General features: G+C 37.7%; 1 protein-coding gene across 1 annotated transcript in view; it reads left to right on the top strand.

Annotated features, from left to right (window-relative positions):
- Positions 1-239: 239 nt before the first annotated feature.
- The window catches only part of HCN1 (hyperpolarization activated cyclic nucleotide gated potassium channel 1), a 200,641-nt gene continuing 182,106 nt past the window's right edge, over positions 240-18,774 (top strand). The window contains exon 1 of the mRNA XM_032676121.1: positions 240-692. Coding sequence (XP_032532012.1) covers positions 319-692 — 374 coding nt within the window. The 5' untranslated portion in view covers positions 240-318. The remainder of the gene's footprint in view (positions 693-18,774) is intronic.

Below are 18,774 nucleotides of genomic sequence, written 5' to 3'. Positions count from 1 at the left end.
GCGCCGCGGCCCCTCAAGGACTCGGGGGCTCTCAATGTCAGGCGGGCGGACGGCGCGGCCGCCGGCAGGGGGCGGGCACGGGGCGGCGGTGCCCGCCCTGCGCGGAGCGCGGCTCGGGCCGGCGGCGCTGCTGCTGCCGGGCGGCGCGGAGCTCAGCCCAGCCCAGCCCAGCCCGCCCCAGCCCAGCCCAGCCCAGTCCAGTCCAGCCCAACCCACTCCAGCCCAGGGCGGCCGAGCCCAGCCGTGCCGCTGAAGGGCACCGGCGGCGACGAGGCTTCCTCGCGCTCTCCCGCGGCTGGGGCGCGCCCCCCCCGCAGCATGGAGGCTGGGAAGCGCAGCTCCTCCGCCGGCAGCCGGGACGATGGCAGCGCTAACTCCTTCCCAGCCAAGCCGGCGGCTCCGGCGGAGAAAGCCCAGAGCAGCCCCGGCAGCGGCGGCGTGAAGGAGCATGGCAACTCGGTGTGCTTCAAAGTGGACGGCGGCGGGGGCGAGGAGCCCGTGGTGGGCTTCGAGGATGCCGAGGGACCCCGGCGGCAGTACGGCTTCATGCAGCGGCAGTTCACCTCCATGCTGCAGCCGGGGGTCAACAAATTCTCCCTCCGCATGTTCGGGAGCCAGAAGGCGGTCGAGAAGGAGCAGGAAAGGGTTAAAACTGCGGGGTTCTGGATCATCCACCCCTACAGCGACTTCAGGTGAGCGCGGGGCTCACGGCGGGCGGGAGCGGGGTGGCCCCGCCGCCTCGCACCTCGTCCGGCGCGAACTTCGGCGGGCGCCGGACCGGGCGGTGGGGCAGGGGCTGCGACCCGTGCTGGGACGGCCGCGGTCTCGGCCCGGCCCGGCGCTCTCCAGAGTGCTGCACCCGGGACGGCCCCGCAGGCCCCGCGCCCGCCGGGGCGCCGCCCGCAGCCCCTGAGGAAGGATGGAGAGCTTCGTGGCCCTCTGTCCTGCCGTGCCGGTCTGTCTGCCCCGCGGGACCGCGGTCCGTCGGGCACGGCTCTGCCCTAGAGTGTGAGAGCTCGCCAGGGGGTTACACAGCTGCATCAGCATCAGTAAAATCCCTGGGTGTCTGCACGCGGCTGCCCTTCCCTGAGCACCGGGCATAAACACTTGTTCCAGGGGTTGCCTGAGGGAAGCGCATCTTATTCAGAGTTAAATCAATCAGAGTAAAATAAGTTCATCCAGGTGATGTGTGGGAAACTATGTTTTCGTAGGGAGGCAGGTAAATATGATGCCAAATTAGCATTGCTCTTATAGTAAACTGAATGAATGCAGGATGGGAACAGTCATACAGAAAGCAGGGCAGGTAATTTCCCGAAAAGTTATATTCCCTTTAGAATTACATTTTTAAGTGTAGGATTGTTTAATTGCATTCTCCATGCCAGCTGGCTGTATGCCTTTGTAAATGTAACATTCTCTATGATATTTGCTGAGGAACTATTGGTGTCATTAAGCGAATTTAATCAACAGCTTGCATCGAACAACCTACGTCTATACGATAAGTGAATTGCACTGGAGACTATATTTAATAAAGGAAAATCCAGAATGTTCAATAGTTACATGGATCTTCTAAGAAAAACTGAGCTAAATAGAACATACTTCCAGTGGAAACAGAAGGAAATACTTTCAAAGTTCAAGTTTCTGTGGGACTATTTGGAGTGAGGTGTTACGCAGTGAGCCATGTTAGCACCTTGCAGTTGAGCCCGAGAGCAGTACAACTACAGGAGCGAAGGAGTGTGGCAGCACTGTTATGACTTGGAATTATGCTTCAAATCCCTGCTTGTCTTCTTGGTTCCCAGAAGGCAATAAACTGCACTTGTTCTTTTCCTGAAGTACCTTTTCCCCCCTTCCATGCCAGCTCAGCTGCACTAGCAGGTGCCTTTAAGGGGGGAGAGAGCCACTCACCCACCCACGTCCTTTCTACCAGCCAGAGAGGGGACATAGCAGGTCACATCTGGTGCTGTGGTAGAATGCATAGGGGATTAGGAGGGTCTGATAGCCTCTTACTTACCCGTGTGTGTGCATGAGTAACTTTATTCACATGAGAATTCCGTTAAGATGAATGAGTTTATTCTTGTGAGTAATTTCCCTTGTTTTGTTGTAAGCTCTGTTTCTGAGCGAGTTGCACATCCAGACAACGTTTTGTGCGATAGGAACTTATTTGTCATATTTTGCAGCATGTAACTTTTTAAGCTATTGTGTGAAATAAGTGTTTTGTTACAGAAATATCTTCTAATTCTGTCCTAATTCTTCCAGTGGGAAGATTTAGAGATTGTAGCATATGTTTGCCTATTTTTTTCGATAGGAGTAAACAACTCTGCATCCGTTTCAGGACTGTTGTCTGAATAGTCTTGAATCAGCTGTATTTTCTGGTGATTTTATGATGTTTTTATTTGTTTTTTAGAATTTTTAAATAAGGTTTTAAGAAGGTTTTTAAATAAAGTTATAGTCTTTCATTCGTGTTTGGATGGTGTGGCCTGCTCCAGACCCAGTTTTTTAGCTAGTAGGACCGTCTTGGTGAGGAATATGAGATGTTTTTGTTTCTTTTCTCCTAAAATACTTGCTACTGTATAATGATACAATTCTTTTTGGGTGGCAGTGTGAAATGTGTGAGGAGTTGCCCTATATAGTAAATTCACCATGTTATTTGGGAATTATAACAATGCTGGTAAGTGCCTCCTAGCAGTATCTCTGTACCAGAATAAATGTGTATGTACGATGGAGTGGTCTTAATTTATGTTTTGCATGTTACTTTGTAACAATTTAATGCTAGTGTGTAGACCAGCCTTAAAACATCGAAAGAAGCAGGGATATTCCAGTGCCACTGTATTGATATTGATACCGTCAGGGGAAAGAGCTAGATTTTCTACCCAAATAACAAGGAAAAGGTAGAAAGCTGAATATTTTATGGTATCCAAGTGAGAAGACGTAGACTGCGTTTGTAAATGCAGCTATTATTAGGGTGTTTGTGGCACATATGAGAACAGGCATCCTAGTAAACTTAGACACACTTAGGAGAATATTGGGTTAACCATGTAAAATGTGAGAAAATTCTGGTACAGGCTCCTGCGGACTTGTTTTGGTTTTTTTTCCTCCTAGTTCTGGATGCTTGTGTGCATTTCCTTGAAGAGTTTGATGCATTTGGCTATATCTGTTTACCTAATTCTCTTTTTTTTTTAATAAAAATAGTATATTTTCCTACACCAAGCAGTATTTCGTTGTGACGTTTGGAGAAGTGGACAGCATCCCTGCACCATCTTCTCCCTTTTTTTGGTATGAACAAAATGTGGAAGCTGTGTCTCTAAATTTGCTGCTCTGTGAATTGGTTACCTCCATCCTTGTAGGACTTTGTTTTTAGTTTTATGGCTCTCCATCCTGCCTATGTTTCAGGGAAGAATTGTCTCTTCATCAGGCAGATACACCCTTGGAGTATTAAATTCAATAAGTATTACATAATTTTCCCATAAGGGGACCATTTTGTTCCTGGTTGTCTTTTTCTAGGCTTCTGAGGTTAATGTGTGATTTGGAAGCTGTTGTGTAAACCAAGCACCTAATGCACATCAAACCCAGCATAAGGCCTCCGTTTATCTCCTTGCAGCTGTGGTTGCTGTGTCTCTGAACTTGGACAACAAGTCTGTGTAATTGCATGACTCACAAAAATAAATTTATCAGTCAGAGTTTACTGAAGTTCTGAGTGCGTTCTGTAAGATGCTGAGTGCCTCCGTCCATCTGTTCTCATGTGTGGAAGAATGAGCCTGCAGGAGGGATCGCTGGTCCAGCCCTGTGGTCTTGCAGCCACCAGGTGAAAGCAGCACAAAGCCAGCAGGAGATGGGAGCAACTGCACACGGTTCTCCTGCTGCCACACATTTCACTTGTTTCATAACAGGGTTGTGGTGAACAGGGGCATTTGGTGACTTTTATGTGTTATGGCCTTTTGGTGTTAATGGAAATGTATGTAGCTGACTTTTCAAATGATTAATTATTCAGTGTCCTTTGGCATGTCAGGAGTTTCTTTAATGCTCAGAGGGCTTGCTTGCATGTGGCTGGGCTGTTTGTCCAGCTCTATATTGTCTCCCTCCCTCCCAGCCTGTGGGTATGTGGAGAAACTCCCACTGTCATGGAAATCTTATCACCATGTCGGCAACAGCATCTGTAGACAGCAATCTATAAAGAAAGCAGAATTACTACCAGAGTGGCATCTTTTGACCAGAAAGAGCAATGTACGAGACAGACTGAGTGGAAATAATATGTGTATGCCTAAATGTAGCCTTCACACTCTGATGATTATGGTATTCAGCTTGATGTTTGATAGCAGCCTTTGTCTGCAACTGGGGACAAAAATTATAATTGGCTTCAAGATGAAGTGAAGTAAGACTGTGTTGTGGTATTGTCTGTCAGAGTTGTAGTGGAGGCAGTGCTGAAGGTCTTTTTTCAGGTGTACATGAATACAAAGTATGAACTGATCTGCAACAATTAAGATAAAACTATCGACATTTTATCTTGGGGTAACTTCACATATGTCTGAGAAACTCAAAGCCTTATTTTAATGATAGCATTAAAAAAAAAAAAAAGAAAAAAAGCAGAGTTAATTCCAAAACTTGAACAGAAAATTTCAGAGCACTGTGAATACTAAAGGTATACAATATTTATTTTAGCTTGTGTGCCATCCCAGTTTCAAAATCTTTTTCTATACAGATTTGAGGGATCATGTAAATGCTTGAGGTTTATCATATAAATCTTTGTAAGTTATAGAAAGCTCTGCTAGTAATACCTCGTGAGTAATTTAATGCCAGGTTTCAATAGGTTTTAATCAGGGTGAAAGACACAGTAATGTTTGTGTGTGTATGTCTAGCTAGTTACCAAAGACTATTTTTGCATCTGTTGCTATTAAAAAACATTGTTATATTCTGCAGTTTTATGCAACCCATCCATGTTGTCCTCCATATGTACAGCTTAAATTTTCAATTAAGTGTATGCGAAACTGTAAGTCGCAATTACCATGTATTAGTGCACCTCATGTGGTTTTGTTTGTTTGTTTTTGTTTCTTTGGTTGGTTTGGTTCTTTAAATTACAGTTTTGGGGTTTTTTTAACATTTGAACTTACATTTACTTTATGAATCAATTTTCTTTTTAATTTTCACCTATCTTTGGGACCTGTCTGACCATCAGTAATCACCCTAACTTGGTAGACTGTGCAGCTCACAATCATATTCTAAAGTTTGTGCATCGGTTTAAAACCTATTTTTCTTTGGGCCCAGTCTTCACTCTGCATGTTATACCTAGCATTTGCATTTTAAGAAGCTTAGGGTAAGCACTTTGTCCTTTTCTTTTGTCACGTCTCTAATGTCTCTTTTGAAGCTAATGAGATTTATCTTTTTGTGAGCTGTTACATGCTTAGGTTTACATAGAGCAGTAGAGTTGGAAGGTAATACTATATGCGATCAAGACAGTGTATTATATCATACTTAAATGTAATTGATAGAGATATATGTACGCAAAATGAAGTATATAAATCATGTTAGTTTATATTAAATAGATCAGATACAAATTAGTGTAGGTTTTAATGCATACATTATGTCACTGGTAGTGTAGGAGTATGAAATGTCTATAATTTTGGATTCCTAAGGTAGTCATTTAATTCTTACTACTCAGGATTTGTCCTGAGATTGTTCTGCAGAATTGAGATTTTTGTATTATTTGCTAATAAACTGATAATCATGGATTTTTAGTTATACTTTATATTGTACATTCCTTGCACAAACAATTAAAAAAATAGCACAGTTTTGGCTAGGGCTCTTTCATGTATCATTTTCAAATACTGTCGTGGTGACTATAATTTCTAGTTCTAGTAAAGAAAAATTTTGTACACTTAAACTACTATTACTTGAACGTTCACTCATTGTATCTACCTATGGAGAACTGTTTAGTACAAAAAGGATTATTAATAGTGCTTGGCTTTTTATTTGCTGCATTCCAACAATTTTTGTACTTTACTTAGATAAATGCTCCAAAACATAAAATGACAAAAATGTAGCATTAATCTAAATAATTCATTTATAATGTCTAACATTACTTCTGACATTAAGTTATATATTAAGCTTAATTATAGTTACCATGTAAAATGCAACGCTTATAAAGGCAGGCTGAAGAGAAATATGGTAATGGTCCTCAAATACATAAATGGATGTTACAAAGAGGAAGGAAATTGCATAGAAGTAATGGAGTGAAATTGCAGCAACAAATACCTAAGTTAGATGTTTAGAAAGCAGGACCAAAAACAAGCAACAAAATATTCTATTGAAAATGCTTTGATGTGGAATATAGGTCAGAAATTCATTAGGTTGTTTTTCATCTCCAGTTCCTATTATTTTTCATATTGAATAATAATGTCTTTGGTTATCACCGATTTGTTTGTTATGAAATCTAGTTGAGTAAAACTAGCTACTGGCATTTCCTTTTGCAACAGTTGTAAGCATGTGTGAGAGAAAATGTATATGCAGAGATGTATTTTGTACTCTTTTGTATTCTTGTCCTCTTTGAAATTTTCTTCAAGAGCCGTTAAAGGAAGCCAGTGGAGTCCACCTGAGGTTGATGCAGCAGCCATTTGCCTCTAGGGCATGTGGAATGGATTACGCCTTTGTTTGTTCAAGGAAAGTTATTCATTTTATTGCTAAGACATCCTTCTGTCTCTAGATAATGTAGGATACTAATGCCTAGTTTGAGCTCACTTATGTGTTAAACATTTGCCAATTTTCATTATGTTAATTCTAGTCCTAGAATATCAGTCTATTGACTGCCTCTTCTTTCACACTTTGGTCATGTTAAACTTTGGTCATGTTACTTACTTGCACATTGAATAAAGTTTAAAGCAGAGAAAGAGCTGAATAAGTGTAACTCAAATAATTCCTCAGTTCACTGAGTTACTTTTAATTTAACTTGGGTCATTTTGAAGATCACCTATAAATAAGTACACAAGTACATGTCTTTTCTACAAGATGCTTAATTTTACACAGTTCACCTTTTCACAGTCTAAATAAAGGCAAATATGTTCATCATGATTTTGAGATATGTTTAAAAAGCAACCACAACAAAATAAAATAAATCCAAAATGTTACAGAATTCGCGTGGGTAATCTAAAAGATGATGTTCTGGGGTAGTTATATTAGAATCTTTAACCTGGGTCAATATCATGAGACTTCATCTTCAGTTTTCTGATTTTTTTGCTTGACTACAGTGAGAAAAAAGTACTTGTTAAATATGATACACATACACACACACACACATATATAATAAAAAATTAGATCTCATAAGATCATCATCATGCTTGGGCCTATGGGGAAAAAGTACCGATTCCCTTATTCCAATTGATTATTTTAGCACAGCTACATATTTTTGACTGTGTTCTGGGACTTTATTTATTAGCTCAGCAAAACAAGCTATTCTTATAATTGAGTCAGTAGAAGTTTTTCTTTATCTTGGTTTTCTTGGACTTGGGTATATGAAGGAAACTGTGAATTGGAATGCTGTGTAAAAGCATGAAAGAGTAAATAAAGGTGAATAAAGGTGTGTGTTTAGGATTTGGTTTGGGGGGTTTGGTGACTACACAGATAAATGAAAGATGCATAGCATTTGATAAGTTCCTAAAGCTTTTGTTTGTTTGGTTGTTTGTTTGTTTGGTTGGTTTTTTGTTTGTTTGTTTGTTTGTTGGTTGGGTTTTTTTTGTTATGTAGTCAGGCTAAAATTTGAGTGTCTCGGTTCCTGATTGTTCAGCCTGGAGTAGCAGAAATAGAGATACATGAATTCAGAGGTCACTTAAAATGAATGGGTCATTAGCTCTGCATTTCTGCCTACCTATCTAAGGTTAGTGACATTGTAATATTTAATTAAACTTTATCGTCTTTTTCTGAGAGGTTCAGATTAAAGGTATAAGAAGACAAAATGCTATTTTTAGAGAAAAGGGTAGAGTATGAAAATTTGTAGAGAAATTTACTTCATTTGATTGCAAATAAGAGGTATCTGTTCCCACCTCTGGTTTCACTCAACAGCATGCCTGAGGGCTGTTTTCTATGTCAATATACATTTTTTTTTGAGAGAGGAAACTTTTAACCTACTTTACAATGTTTAATTTTTAACCTGACAGTACAGTTCTTGTTAATTGCTTGAAAGTCGTTTAGCTGTCTATTCCCTGATTCTTTCCCAGAGGCATGATTTAATTTTAAAAATCATAGTGTATTCAGCTCTAATTATTGGAGAGCTCATTCTAGACACATAGTAAGGTATGTTAATGACCAAAAACTGTATCAGCTGGAGTCAATGTCAGTACTACCTCAAGGACACTGTCATTTAGCTTCTGTAAAATCTCTGCTAATATCTTTTAATCTGATGATAGTCAGATTCAGGCAAGCTGCATAGTATTTTTCAATAATCTTATTGCTTTGTAGTACAGTGCAGCTGGAATAAGTCTGGAGTAAACTTGTGTTTTAGAAAATGTTCATTTCATTACAAAAGAACTGCATCCTGTTTCCATTCTATCTTAAAAAAAACCCAACGCAACAAAACCTGAAAAACTGGTTTTATTTTTCCAGTGAAGTTCCAACAACTAAAGTTGCATCATATAGCTAAGAATAGGATTTTGATCTTATTTTATTAATTTCTTTGTTATTTATGTATATATGTTATCTAATGAGGCATTTTATTTAATAAATAATTTGACATATTATTGGAATTTAGTATGCTACTATGATTAAGTTTCTTTCTCTAAAAAATGTCATACTTATTAAAAATTTTTATTAAGATTTTTTTTTAACTGCAAAATCACAGGTTTCTTTATGCTCACTGTCAAAGCTAGGGGTTTTTTTTTGTTAGTAATGGTTGGTTGGTTGTTTAAATTATGTATTTTAAAATAGCCTATATACATAAAAATTGTTATGACTGGAGGGGTTTTTTTAGGTGGTATTACTCTTTTTAATCCAATTCTCAGTCTGAAAGTCAGTGAATCTTACACTTGCACTAAAGTTCCAGTATATAAAGAGCCCCACAGAAATAAAATGTACCCTTACAATATCAAATATTCCAGTTCTATAGGTATCACACTGTGGTTGACTGCAGGGTTTTTTTCCTCTCGTGTCAGACTAAAGTGTGGAAATATTGATATTTCCTTAGCTGGTTCTGTTATATCTTACAGTAATTTACCAAATCCTCTAAGAAGCACCTCTCTTTATGGCATGGCTGCAGCAATATGCTGTGTGGTTCAGAAATGATCTGACATTATGCCAATATGTCGATTGCAGTGAATTTAGGGTAATATATTGTGACATCCTAAAAATAAATGATTATTCTATATTTTTCTACATAAAAGTTATGGAAAATATACTGATCTTTTATTAAATACATAGAGTAAGATCTATCCAACTCTACCCAGGAGATGGAATAAAAGTGTGACTGGAAAACCATGGAGATGCAATCAAGTTTTCACACACTTAGTGAGAGGTTTTCTGTCAGGCTCTTGTCACTTCTGTCTACCTGTTTATTCCAGGAGGATTTATCATTTCTGTCTGGTAGAGAAATTATTATGGCACTAGTAGTAACTACTACTACCCCCTAAAACATCTTATTACTGCCTGGCAGTAGATACTTGCAAGTTTCTGTGTTCACCAAACACATCCTGGGCTACAGGTTCCTTGGGATGGCTGCATATGGCCTTGTTTGCACTTGATTTTTCAGTGAAGATAACAGCCAGGCTTGTCTGTCACTCTGGTTCACCTTGTCTTTGGTGCCAGACAATCCCAGTAGTAACACAAAGATTTCCTGTTCCAGCTAGGGATTAGTCTGTTAGACGCAAATTTGGAATCAAAACATAGGTAGTAAAATAAATCAAGCATATACCTCAAGCTTCGGTTGGTATTTGGGTACCTTTCTCATATACCCAGCTTACCGAGCATACTAAAGAGTTATTTTTCAGAGCTGTGTGTCCAATGTTCAGGGAAACTGCTATCTATGTGATTGCCTAAGTACTAAATACTTCTTTTTCTCTCTTTTATTTATAGCATTTCTTATAGTGTAACTTTCAGGTAGTGAAATTCTGCTATAGTCAACATGCGTTCGAAAGTTAGTAGGAGCATGAGGATGTAGTCTCTGAGAGAGTATTTTTTTGAAAACATTTTCTCTTTTTCCTCATTCTGTTTTTTCTTTGCCCTCCTACATCTCTTTCTGAAGGTATAATGCGTTCCTTTAAATAAATGGAAATGATGCATTGATTTTTTTTTTTTAATTTGTTTTTTTGCCATGTACTTTTCCATTCTTACCCAGTCTGTTAGCTAGGAGATACAGAGCTGTTTGTTCAAACTAGCAGGAGAAGTTAGCCTAGGTATTCTTCACAGCGTCTTGGAGTTTGTAAATAAATGCCTTGTAGTAATAAAAAAAAATGGCATGAATATTTTCTATTTCCTTTGACTTGGGCAGGTTAGCAGCTTTGTGTTGAGAATTGCAATGTGATGCAATTGAATATACTGTTACTATACACCTAATAATAAGGTACTTTGCCAAAATTGTCCCCTCAGCCTGCATATTGCCAGCATGGGAATTCTAGTTGCAGACATCTATCACATTAAAAATATAATTATAAGAAGCACACTTCGGTAGTGCAAAGAGAGTATGGTATCAAGAGTAAGCACTGCCAGATGGTAGGCAATCTATCAGAGCATTTAAAAAGGGTCAAAATCAAAAGTGTCTGAAATCTGATGGCTTATTAAGCATAGATATCGCTTGCGTGGGAAAAGTGAGAGATGAGTAACCTAGCCATGAGGTGCCCACATGACCAAAACAGACTTTTAATTGCATGCACTCTGTCAGTAAATATGTGAAATACTTGTTTTTGCTAAGTTAAATGTGTTTTTGAAATTTGGAACAGAATATTAAATACAGTGATACACTGCTGGGTGTTGAAAAGTTGAGTAGGATTTGTACATGTTCTTATTGTTTATTTACTGAAGTAGTGAATTCATTATGATGGCTGACCTCTCTGAAATGGAAGAAGTCTAAAAACAATTTCAAGGGTTTTGGTGTTGGAAATAATTGAATCCAGGATGTAATATTTTTATTATTTTATATGCATATTATTTAGCTAGATGTGAACTACAAATGACAAATTATGACTGAATCCAGTTAAATCTTTGTTTTTATGTTGCTATTTGAAGGTACTAACCATGAGTTTTAAATTCCTTGCTTCACTTTAAACTCTAAAGTTAGATTTTTCTGTAGTCTACCTGTATGCTGTGCTCTGTTTTTCACATCCACGCTAATTTTCTTTTGTCAAGAGATGATTCTCATTAAGAGAGGTCTGAGGAATACTCCTTCAGTATTATACAACCTGTCAATGTCATTCAGCAATTTCCACCACCACCCCCCTCATTCTACAGGACTGTACAAGCATTGCTTAAAGTGACTGTGGTTGATTCTGTCATTTCTAAGCTGCAGCCAACTTTTACATTCTCCACAGGCTAGACCAAATTTATCTTTCTGTGGAAAGGATGGGAGAGCTGCAGTGAACTTCCACTCCCACACTTGTTCCTCACATCACAACAGAGTTCAGACTTGCTTCAGGGAAAGAGAGCTAGCTTTATAGCCCAGGAGTGTGGGTACCACGAATCTACGTAAAATGGTGGCAGATGTTCCTGCTGGGGCTACTGACTCGTAAATCCATGGAGTGTTACTGAATAGCACATCATCTTAACATTGAACGTGCACACTGTTATTATGCCACTGGCAAAATGAGCAAATGGAATATGATGTTTAACTGGGTTTTGTGTTTCTAGTATAAACTTTTCCATTTCTGGAACGGCTTTGAAAATCTCAGGTTTACCCAGTGCTGTGCACAGAGTGTGCAAATCTATAGGATGGTAGATGAAGGTCTGAGATGGAAGTCAGAAGCCCATCTATCTTTGGATTTTAGGACCTAGACACTTGTAAGCATCTGGACTCCATGCCTGAACATCTTTCAGAATTCCAGCCATACAGAGCCCTAAATGGTAAAACAGATTTTTAGAAAATATCACCCATGGGTGCTGTGGATTTTCAGAACTAGTATGTCAGAATAATTTGAATATACTTCAGCTTCCATTTTTGTTGTATTATATATTTGATTTGCAGTTTACTGATCAGTATATTTTCTAAGATTGTAAGGAAAAGTTCTGTTAATAATTTTTCACCCTCAATTTCTTGCTGCTCTCCACCAATGAATTATTAACACTCTTTGGCAGTTCTAATTATTACACATCTTTAGTTTAAACATGTTTGATTAGTTCATAGCTCACTGTCCTCCAAAAAAAGAAACATAAATATTTGGCTAAATTAGATTTTTTCTTTCTGAGGAATATTGGCTTGTGGCTAAAACCTCTTATAAGATCTCCAAAGTAAAATGTTTTCATTTGCTGAAAGCCAGAGACCTATTTATTATATTTAGTCAACTACATTTTGAGTGAATGTGGATGGAAGATAAAGATGGACATCTGGTGTTTTATTCACCATGAAAAGTGCAGCTCTTTTTTGTTTTGCTGTATCAAAACAACAGCCATCTATCAGTATGGGAGTAAAGAGCTTTCTTGGTATTTTTGCGGTTGTTTATAGGTCAGGTCATGGGTTCTTGACCAAAGTTTCTTTGAGTGCTTATTTTAGAGCCACTTATCAGTGACTACAATTATAGGCAACTTTACTTGCGTGCAAACACTTTTCCCTGTAACCCTTAACCTGTGGTCGGTGGCTGATGTCAAGACCAGCCCATTGTTAAGGAGTATGGAATGTCTTTATTTGAACATTCAAAGGCTGGAAGAAGAATTTTTGCCTGAAAAGACTTCAAAGTCATCTGTGAAAAACAAGACACTCTACCAAAATATAAAATGGAGAAGCAGATTATTAAAGAATTCCCTTTTATTTTTTTTCTGATAAATATTTATAAGTGAAGCGTATAACAAAGCCTGTGGTTAAGTTTGAATAAATTTTCAGATCTTAATATCTTTATCAATCTTTTATTTTTCAGGCTGAAAACTGACATGTTATTCTGGAGCTTAAAGTGACTTTCTCTCTTACAAAAATGAATAACGACACTGTGGAGGAAAAAAACCTTTATCTTGTATATGTATTTTGTATAACAACTTTAGATGATTCTGTCTCAGTGAAGATGGAATAGAATTTTAAATTGATCTAAGTCTTGGTTTCAAATATCTTCCACTGGCTCAATGACCATTTCATATGACTAAATTAAAACAAAATATTTAATAAATGTGTTTCAAGCAAATAATCTGCTGTAATTTAATAAATACTTTCTACACATGGTTTGTAAATTTAATACATACTGTTTTTAGAAGTGGATCTTGACCATCTATTTCATTGTTGCGTGACAAAATGTAATAACCCCTCATTTTTTAATTACAACAAAGCAATGGAAATTACCTGCTGTAGTGCTGGCAGAGGTGTACAGTAAGTAGAAAAGGTGTCATTGCATGTAAAGGCAGTCTCCTGGACTGCTTATATTGCAGGCTATCTCCTGTTTTGCAGATCAAAAAACAATTTATCCAGTAAGTTCACATAAACCAATTTTTTTAATTAGGAATTTTTTTATTTGCTTTTTTTAAGGATAACCAAAGCCATTTAATTGAAAAAAAGCCCCTCTTTGTTTCCTTATTTTGAATTATGTTGCAAAAAAGACCATTCAGCAATTGCATTCCACTACACTGACCAACGTTCATAAATGTCAGAGACAGATTTTACATCCCCAGAAACTTGGGTTGTGTTCCAAACCTGCACCCTTTGATGAGCTGCTCGCAGCAGCAGAATGAAGGCTTTGCTCAGGCCAGCTTGCGTGGAGCTTGCTGTAGCATTAGAGGGTAAACAGCATGAAAAGACGATGAGAGGAACAGAGGTAGAACCAGCAAGATCACAGTTACCTAGGCCAGTAACTAGAACATCTCTGAGCATAATGTATGCTCTTTCTTGTTTACTTTGCTCGCTTTTCTAGGTTTTCCTTTTTGTTTTAAACAAGTGAATATCAGGTCTATCTGATCACTGCTCTGTCTAGCTGCATAATTAGCTGATTTGTTTTGGCAACACAGGCGGAGAGCTATGCTGTCAAAAGCATGGTAACACTGGAATGTGCAGTATGCAAATTGGGAAGTTTTAAAGAAATTTTAAAATTAACATTGCATATGTTTAAATACTGTGGAAGGCAAATGACTAGCAGAGAGTTATGAATACAAGCTGAGTAATTAGAAAAATGGGGTGCATCCCCCTTTAAAAGGTGTTTGTAATAAATACTCATGGGGAAAGGTATGTCGAAGCATGCCGAAGATCACTTCTTTCATTTCTTATGTGATGTGCGCATTTTATTTTAAATTAATTGATGTTTTAGATAAATGAATATGATTAATTCAGTTAAAGAAATTAATAAAATAACAAATCCATAATCATACTAAAGCCATATTCAAGTGTGTACCTGAATGTCTTCTGCCTCCATTTGCTCAGGAATCAAAACTGTTCAGCGTGGATGTTCAAAGTGCACAGTAATATTTGTCTTCTGCTGCAGAAGATTTGGACCTGTACATTTACCTCGCATAGCACTGCTGGTATGGACACTTCCAATAGCAATGTCACCTCTCAGAGTTGTTCTGCTTTGACAGAGCAAAGAACTGACAACACCTCTCCAGTATAGTGATTGCCTTACCCGGGAGGAAGGTTTTGGTTCCTGCTGTAGTTTGTATTTGTTTAGGGAGAGAGGACATGTCAGCAGCATACATCGCTTCAAGAGGCACAGTATGGCTTGGTGGTAGTGAATTCCCTGAGGTGTGGGAGATCCTGGGCTCAGCTGCCCACAAACAGATGAGGAAAGTCCAGTGGGTGTTCATAGGTGTTGATGAGAGCTGTAGGTATTAAGCTGTTCTGTAAAAGGTGGATGCATGTGACATGACCCTAATCATTTACCATGTTGCTCTGTTGTGAACTCGATCTTTCTTTTTCCTTTGCTTTTCTAAAAAGCATCTGAAATGTATTTTAATCCTTTTTAAGCAAGTGTAAGTACAAATAAATAAAATGATCATCTTGATTTGATTTGAACACTGATTCATCAGTTTCTGATGTTATTTTCAGGACAAGTGATTAATATATTTTTTAAATATATAAATTAGATTTACTACCATTTGAAGCAAATTGTTTATTGCAACGTGATATTCATGGATTGTAATAAAACAACTTACTGGTTCTTAAAATGGTATTTTTACTTATTTTAAAGGGTTGAAATCTCAGTACTTATTTTTATATTCAAGGAAACATATGCTCTGTAGACAAAGGTCAGCCATAAATAAGGGAAAAATAATAAAAATTGATATATTTATGCTATTACTTGGTTGGAATCTATTACATCTACATGTGGATACATAGGATGAGTGTAAATATTAAGTCATGTATATTTGTTTTCACTTGTAATGTAGGAGTACATCAACTTGTTTCATATCTATCTATAATTTTTTACACTTTGTCATATCTCTAATTTTTCACTTTGTGAATTTGAAGACTACTTTATTTTTTTTCAGTTTAAACATAGTGCCTATTCTTGCCTTCAATGCACTTTTTCAAGAAATGGTACCCCAAGTTCTAGTTTGAAGCTGCTTGTCTGAATGTCCTGTGTCTTTGTACAGTTACACACACAAAGCCAATTTTACTTCTGATTTTCAGAATAAAATTGTTGGTAGTAGTATGTATGTCAAATCCAAGTTGATGGTCCTAGCCTTGTTTTGGTTTTGTTTGGGATTTGGGGGGTTTTTTGGCAGAGGTAATAATCTCAAAAAAAAATAATTGTCCCACCTCTTTTGGTAGTCACAGCCAGTCTCCTCACCAAACCCTATGTCTGAGGTCTATCAATAGCTACGAATGATGTCTTCCCCATCATCTTCTTCTCTGAAAAGTAGAGAAAATAGAATTTTTCCCATTAGCAGAAATTTTAAAGACTATACTGATAATTGAGAGACTGAATTGGTTAAAAAAATCTATTAAGGGAGAATATTAGATGATACTGCCTGGCTTTCTAATTTTTGGGAGGGGATATTACCTTCATTTTCATAAGATTCTTTGTTGGGAAGAATTACAGAAGGCTTCTTCCAATTTAAGCCTCTGAATTTTTAGTATGGAGGCATCCTAACTGTCATGTTTCTAAATGGCACTCTTAAAATTACTGTCACTACAAAATTCTTAATTAATGCAAGTGTTTCAACGTGAGATCCAAGATTATTTTGCAGCTGAAATATTTTTAGATCTATCTCTTTCAAACGTTTTTTTCCCATGCCTTTAAAATGGTCATTTCTAGTTTGAGAATGTGAATGTCTATTTTACAGTGATCCACTACAGAAATTTGCTGATACTTAAATAATCAGTATGTGGCACTTTGTAGTTGGTTTAAGGGTTGGTAACATGAAACTGAAACAAATCAGTTACAGTCCCTACACAAAATCTTGCCTGATTCAGAGAGGCAGTGATTTCTGTGGTGGTTTGAATGAGGGGGCAAAGTGGAGGAAGCTATACTACTAAAGACAAAATCAACACTTACCCTGAGAAAACATATTTGTGAACCCTGACTCTCCATCAGCACTTTTTCGTATCTGGTAGCTACCTAGACTGGGGCACTATCCTGCTTTTTCAGTGAGTAATGGGGCTGAAGAAGCACAGAATCATAGAATGGCTTGCGCTGGAAGGGACCTTAAAGATCATCTAGTTCCAACCCCTTACCTTGGGCAGGGATGCACCCTCTAGATCAGGTTGCTCAGAAAGAAGGAGTTATGTAAAGATGAGGGAGTGCAAGAGTATTATCAGAGCTCCATTGGCAGTGGTGCACTGTTCTTGCCCAAGGTTAAATAGAAGTCAGGCTTTAATTCTTTCTACTAGTTTAATAAGTTTCTCAGGAGGAAGAGCAACTGCAAATATCAGAGGTATTCGAGCAGTTGTGGTAGGGGATTATAGGCTAAAAATGAGGAGTCTCATTGTTAAGTAATATTGCCCTATTATATAAATTTCTCTTTGTCCTCTCTTTCCTTCCCTCCTATATGCAGTGAGTGCACCTTTACTCCTGTACCTTTATTGCTCAGAAATCTGAGGCTGAATATGGTAATGCATGTAAAATACTATAAAAACTTCAGATATGGAAGCTGCTGCATACATACCAAGATCAGATATATTTTGATGAAATATCCACTGATTAAATATTAGTTGAATTTACTCATACATATATATTTAGTGTCAGTTAATTAGTTAGTTTTGTAGTTCCTTTCCATGGACAGTAGTGTGATTTGGTTTTCTAGTATTTGAAGCACTCAAGCTTTAAACCTAACCAAACTCTATAACCAAAGCCTTTTGAAAGTAGTAAATTACTGTTCTTTGGCTTCACTGGGTTCTGATCAGGTCCCTTGAGAGATGCATTTATCTTATCATCTGCCTTATCTAATCATCTGCATAAAATCACAACTGAGCAACAAATTGCAAATCACCACTAAGTGTGTTTATAACTAAACAGAAAAAACTCATTAAATCTTTTCGAAATTGTGGAAGCTTGTAATTTTAGATACGTTCTATGTCTATATAAAAAAGATGACTCAATATTCCTGAATTTTATTAGTCTCTTATTGGGGTAGGAAATTGGATCAATATTTTTAAAATAACAGCGAGGGACATACATTGGATCTCTTAAGTATATATGGCTAACCTTGAAGTAACAGATTTCAGTATTATTCTGAAATCAAAAAATATTTCTGGTGGTCTGAAAACTTCATTATTAGGTTATTTTTTTAATTGCTTTTAATCTCAATCAGAATGAAACCATTAAACTGGAAGATTCCCAGGTCCACCACTGCTCCTAGTTCAACCAGGGAGACATAGTTTTCAGAACATCAGCCTCTCCCTTATTCCAGACTGACCGGACTCAGGCAGGTAGAGAAGGCCTTTCTGCTGCTTCAGCAGGTTTCCTAGCTAAGTCAATGAGTGTTCATTAAGCTTGATATGTTTTAAATTAAAAAAAATAGCAAACATTGATGAAATTTTCACCTGAGAAAGTGTCACAGGCTTCTACTTAATAATATTTCTGCCCTTCAGCCTCATCACTTGACACGTAGGATATACTGTCAGAACTCTACTGTAGAATGTGCTTTGAAATTGAAAGAGGTGAGCCATGAAAGAGACTCTGTTTCAGCCTTGGAAAATTTCCTTTGTTGTGTTTTGTTAGCATAAGCTTAAAGCTGTCAGAGTGGAAATAGAGGAACATAAAACATACGAATCAACAAATTCAGGGAAATAGTTTATTCTTTAAAAGCAAAACAAAATGCCAAACTCAAAGTTTCATCTTCTTAAAGCTTTGTGAAGTTTGGTACATTCAGATGAGGACAGTTTTATCCATACATAAGGATGATACAACTGCAAGTAACCTGTTTGCTATTGCAAAACAGACCAACATAAAAAAAGTGACATTCCACTAGTCATTTTAATTCATTTGTATTACTATCACAGAGATAGAGTACAATAAATTTCAAGTTTGGAAATTTTAAAATAAAAAAATTGCTGCTGACCCAAAATCACTGAAGAAATTCACAATGGATTTTCAAGCATTAAACAATTTGCTCCATGGAAGGTGTTGGATGCCATAGTTCTTGCTAAAATAGAATGAATTTAAATTTAATTTGTATGCCTGTTTCCCAGAAGAAGCTTGTTTTCCTCTAGGTGTGTATATTAGTAAAAGAGAAACAGATGGT

This window comes from Chiroxiphia lanceolata, chromosome Z, assembly GCF_009829145.1.
Source record: "Chiroxiphia lanceolata isolate bChiLan1 chromosome Z, bChiLan1.pri, whole genome shotgun sequence".
NCBI classification, from domain to species: domain Eukaryota; kingdom Metazoa; phylum Chordata; class Aves; order Passeriformes; family Pipridae; genus Chiroxiphia; species Chiroxiphia lanceolata.
This window is presented reverse-complemented; position numbering and strand designations above follow the sequence as displayed.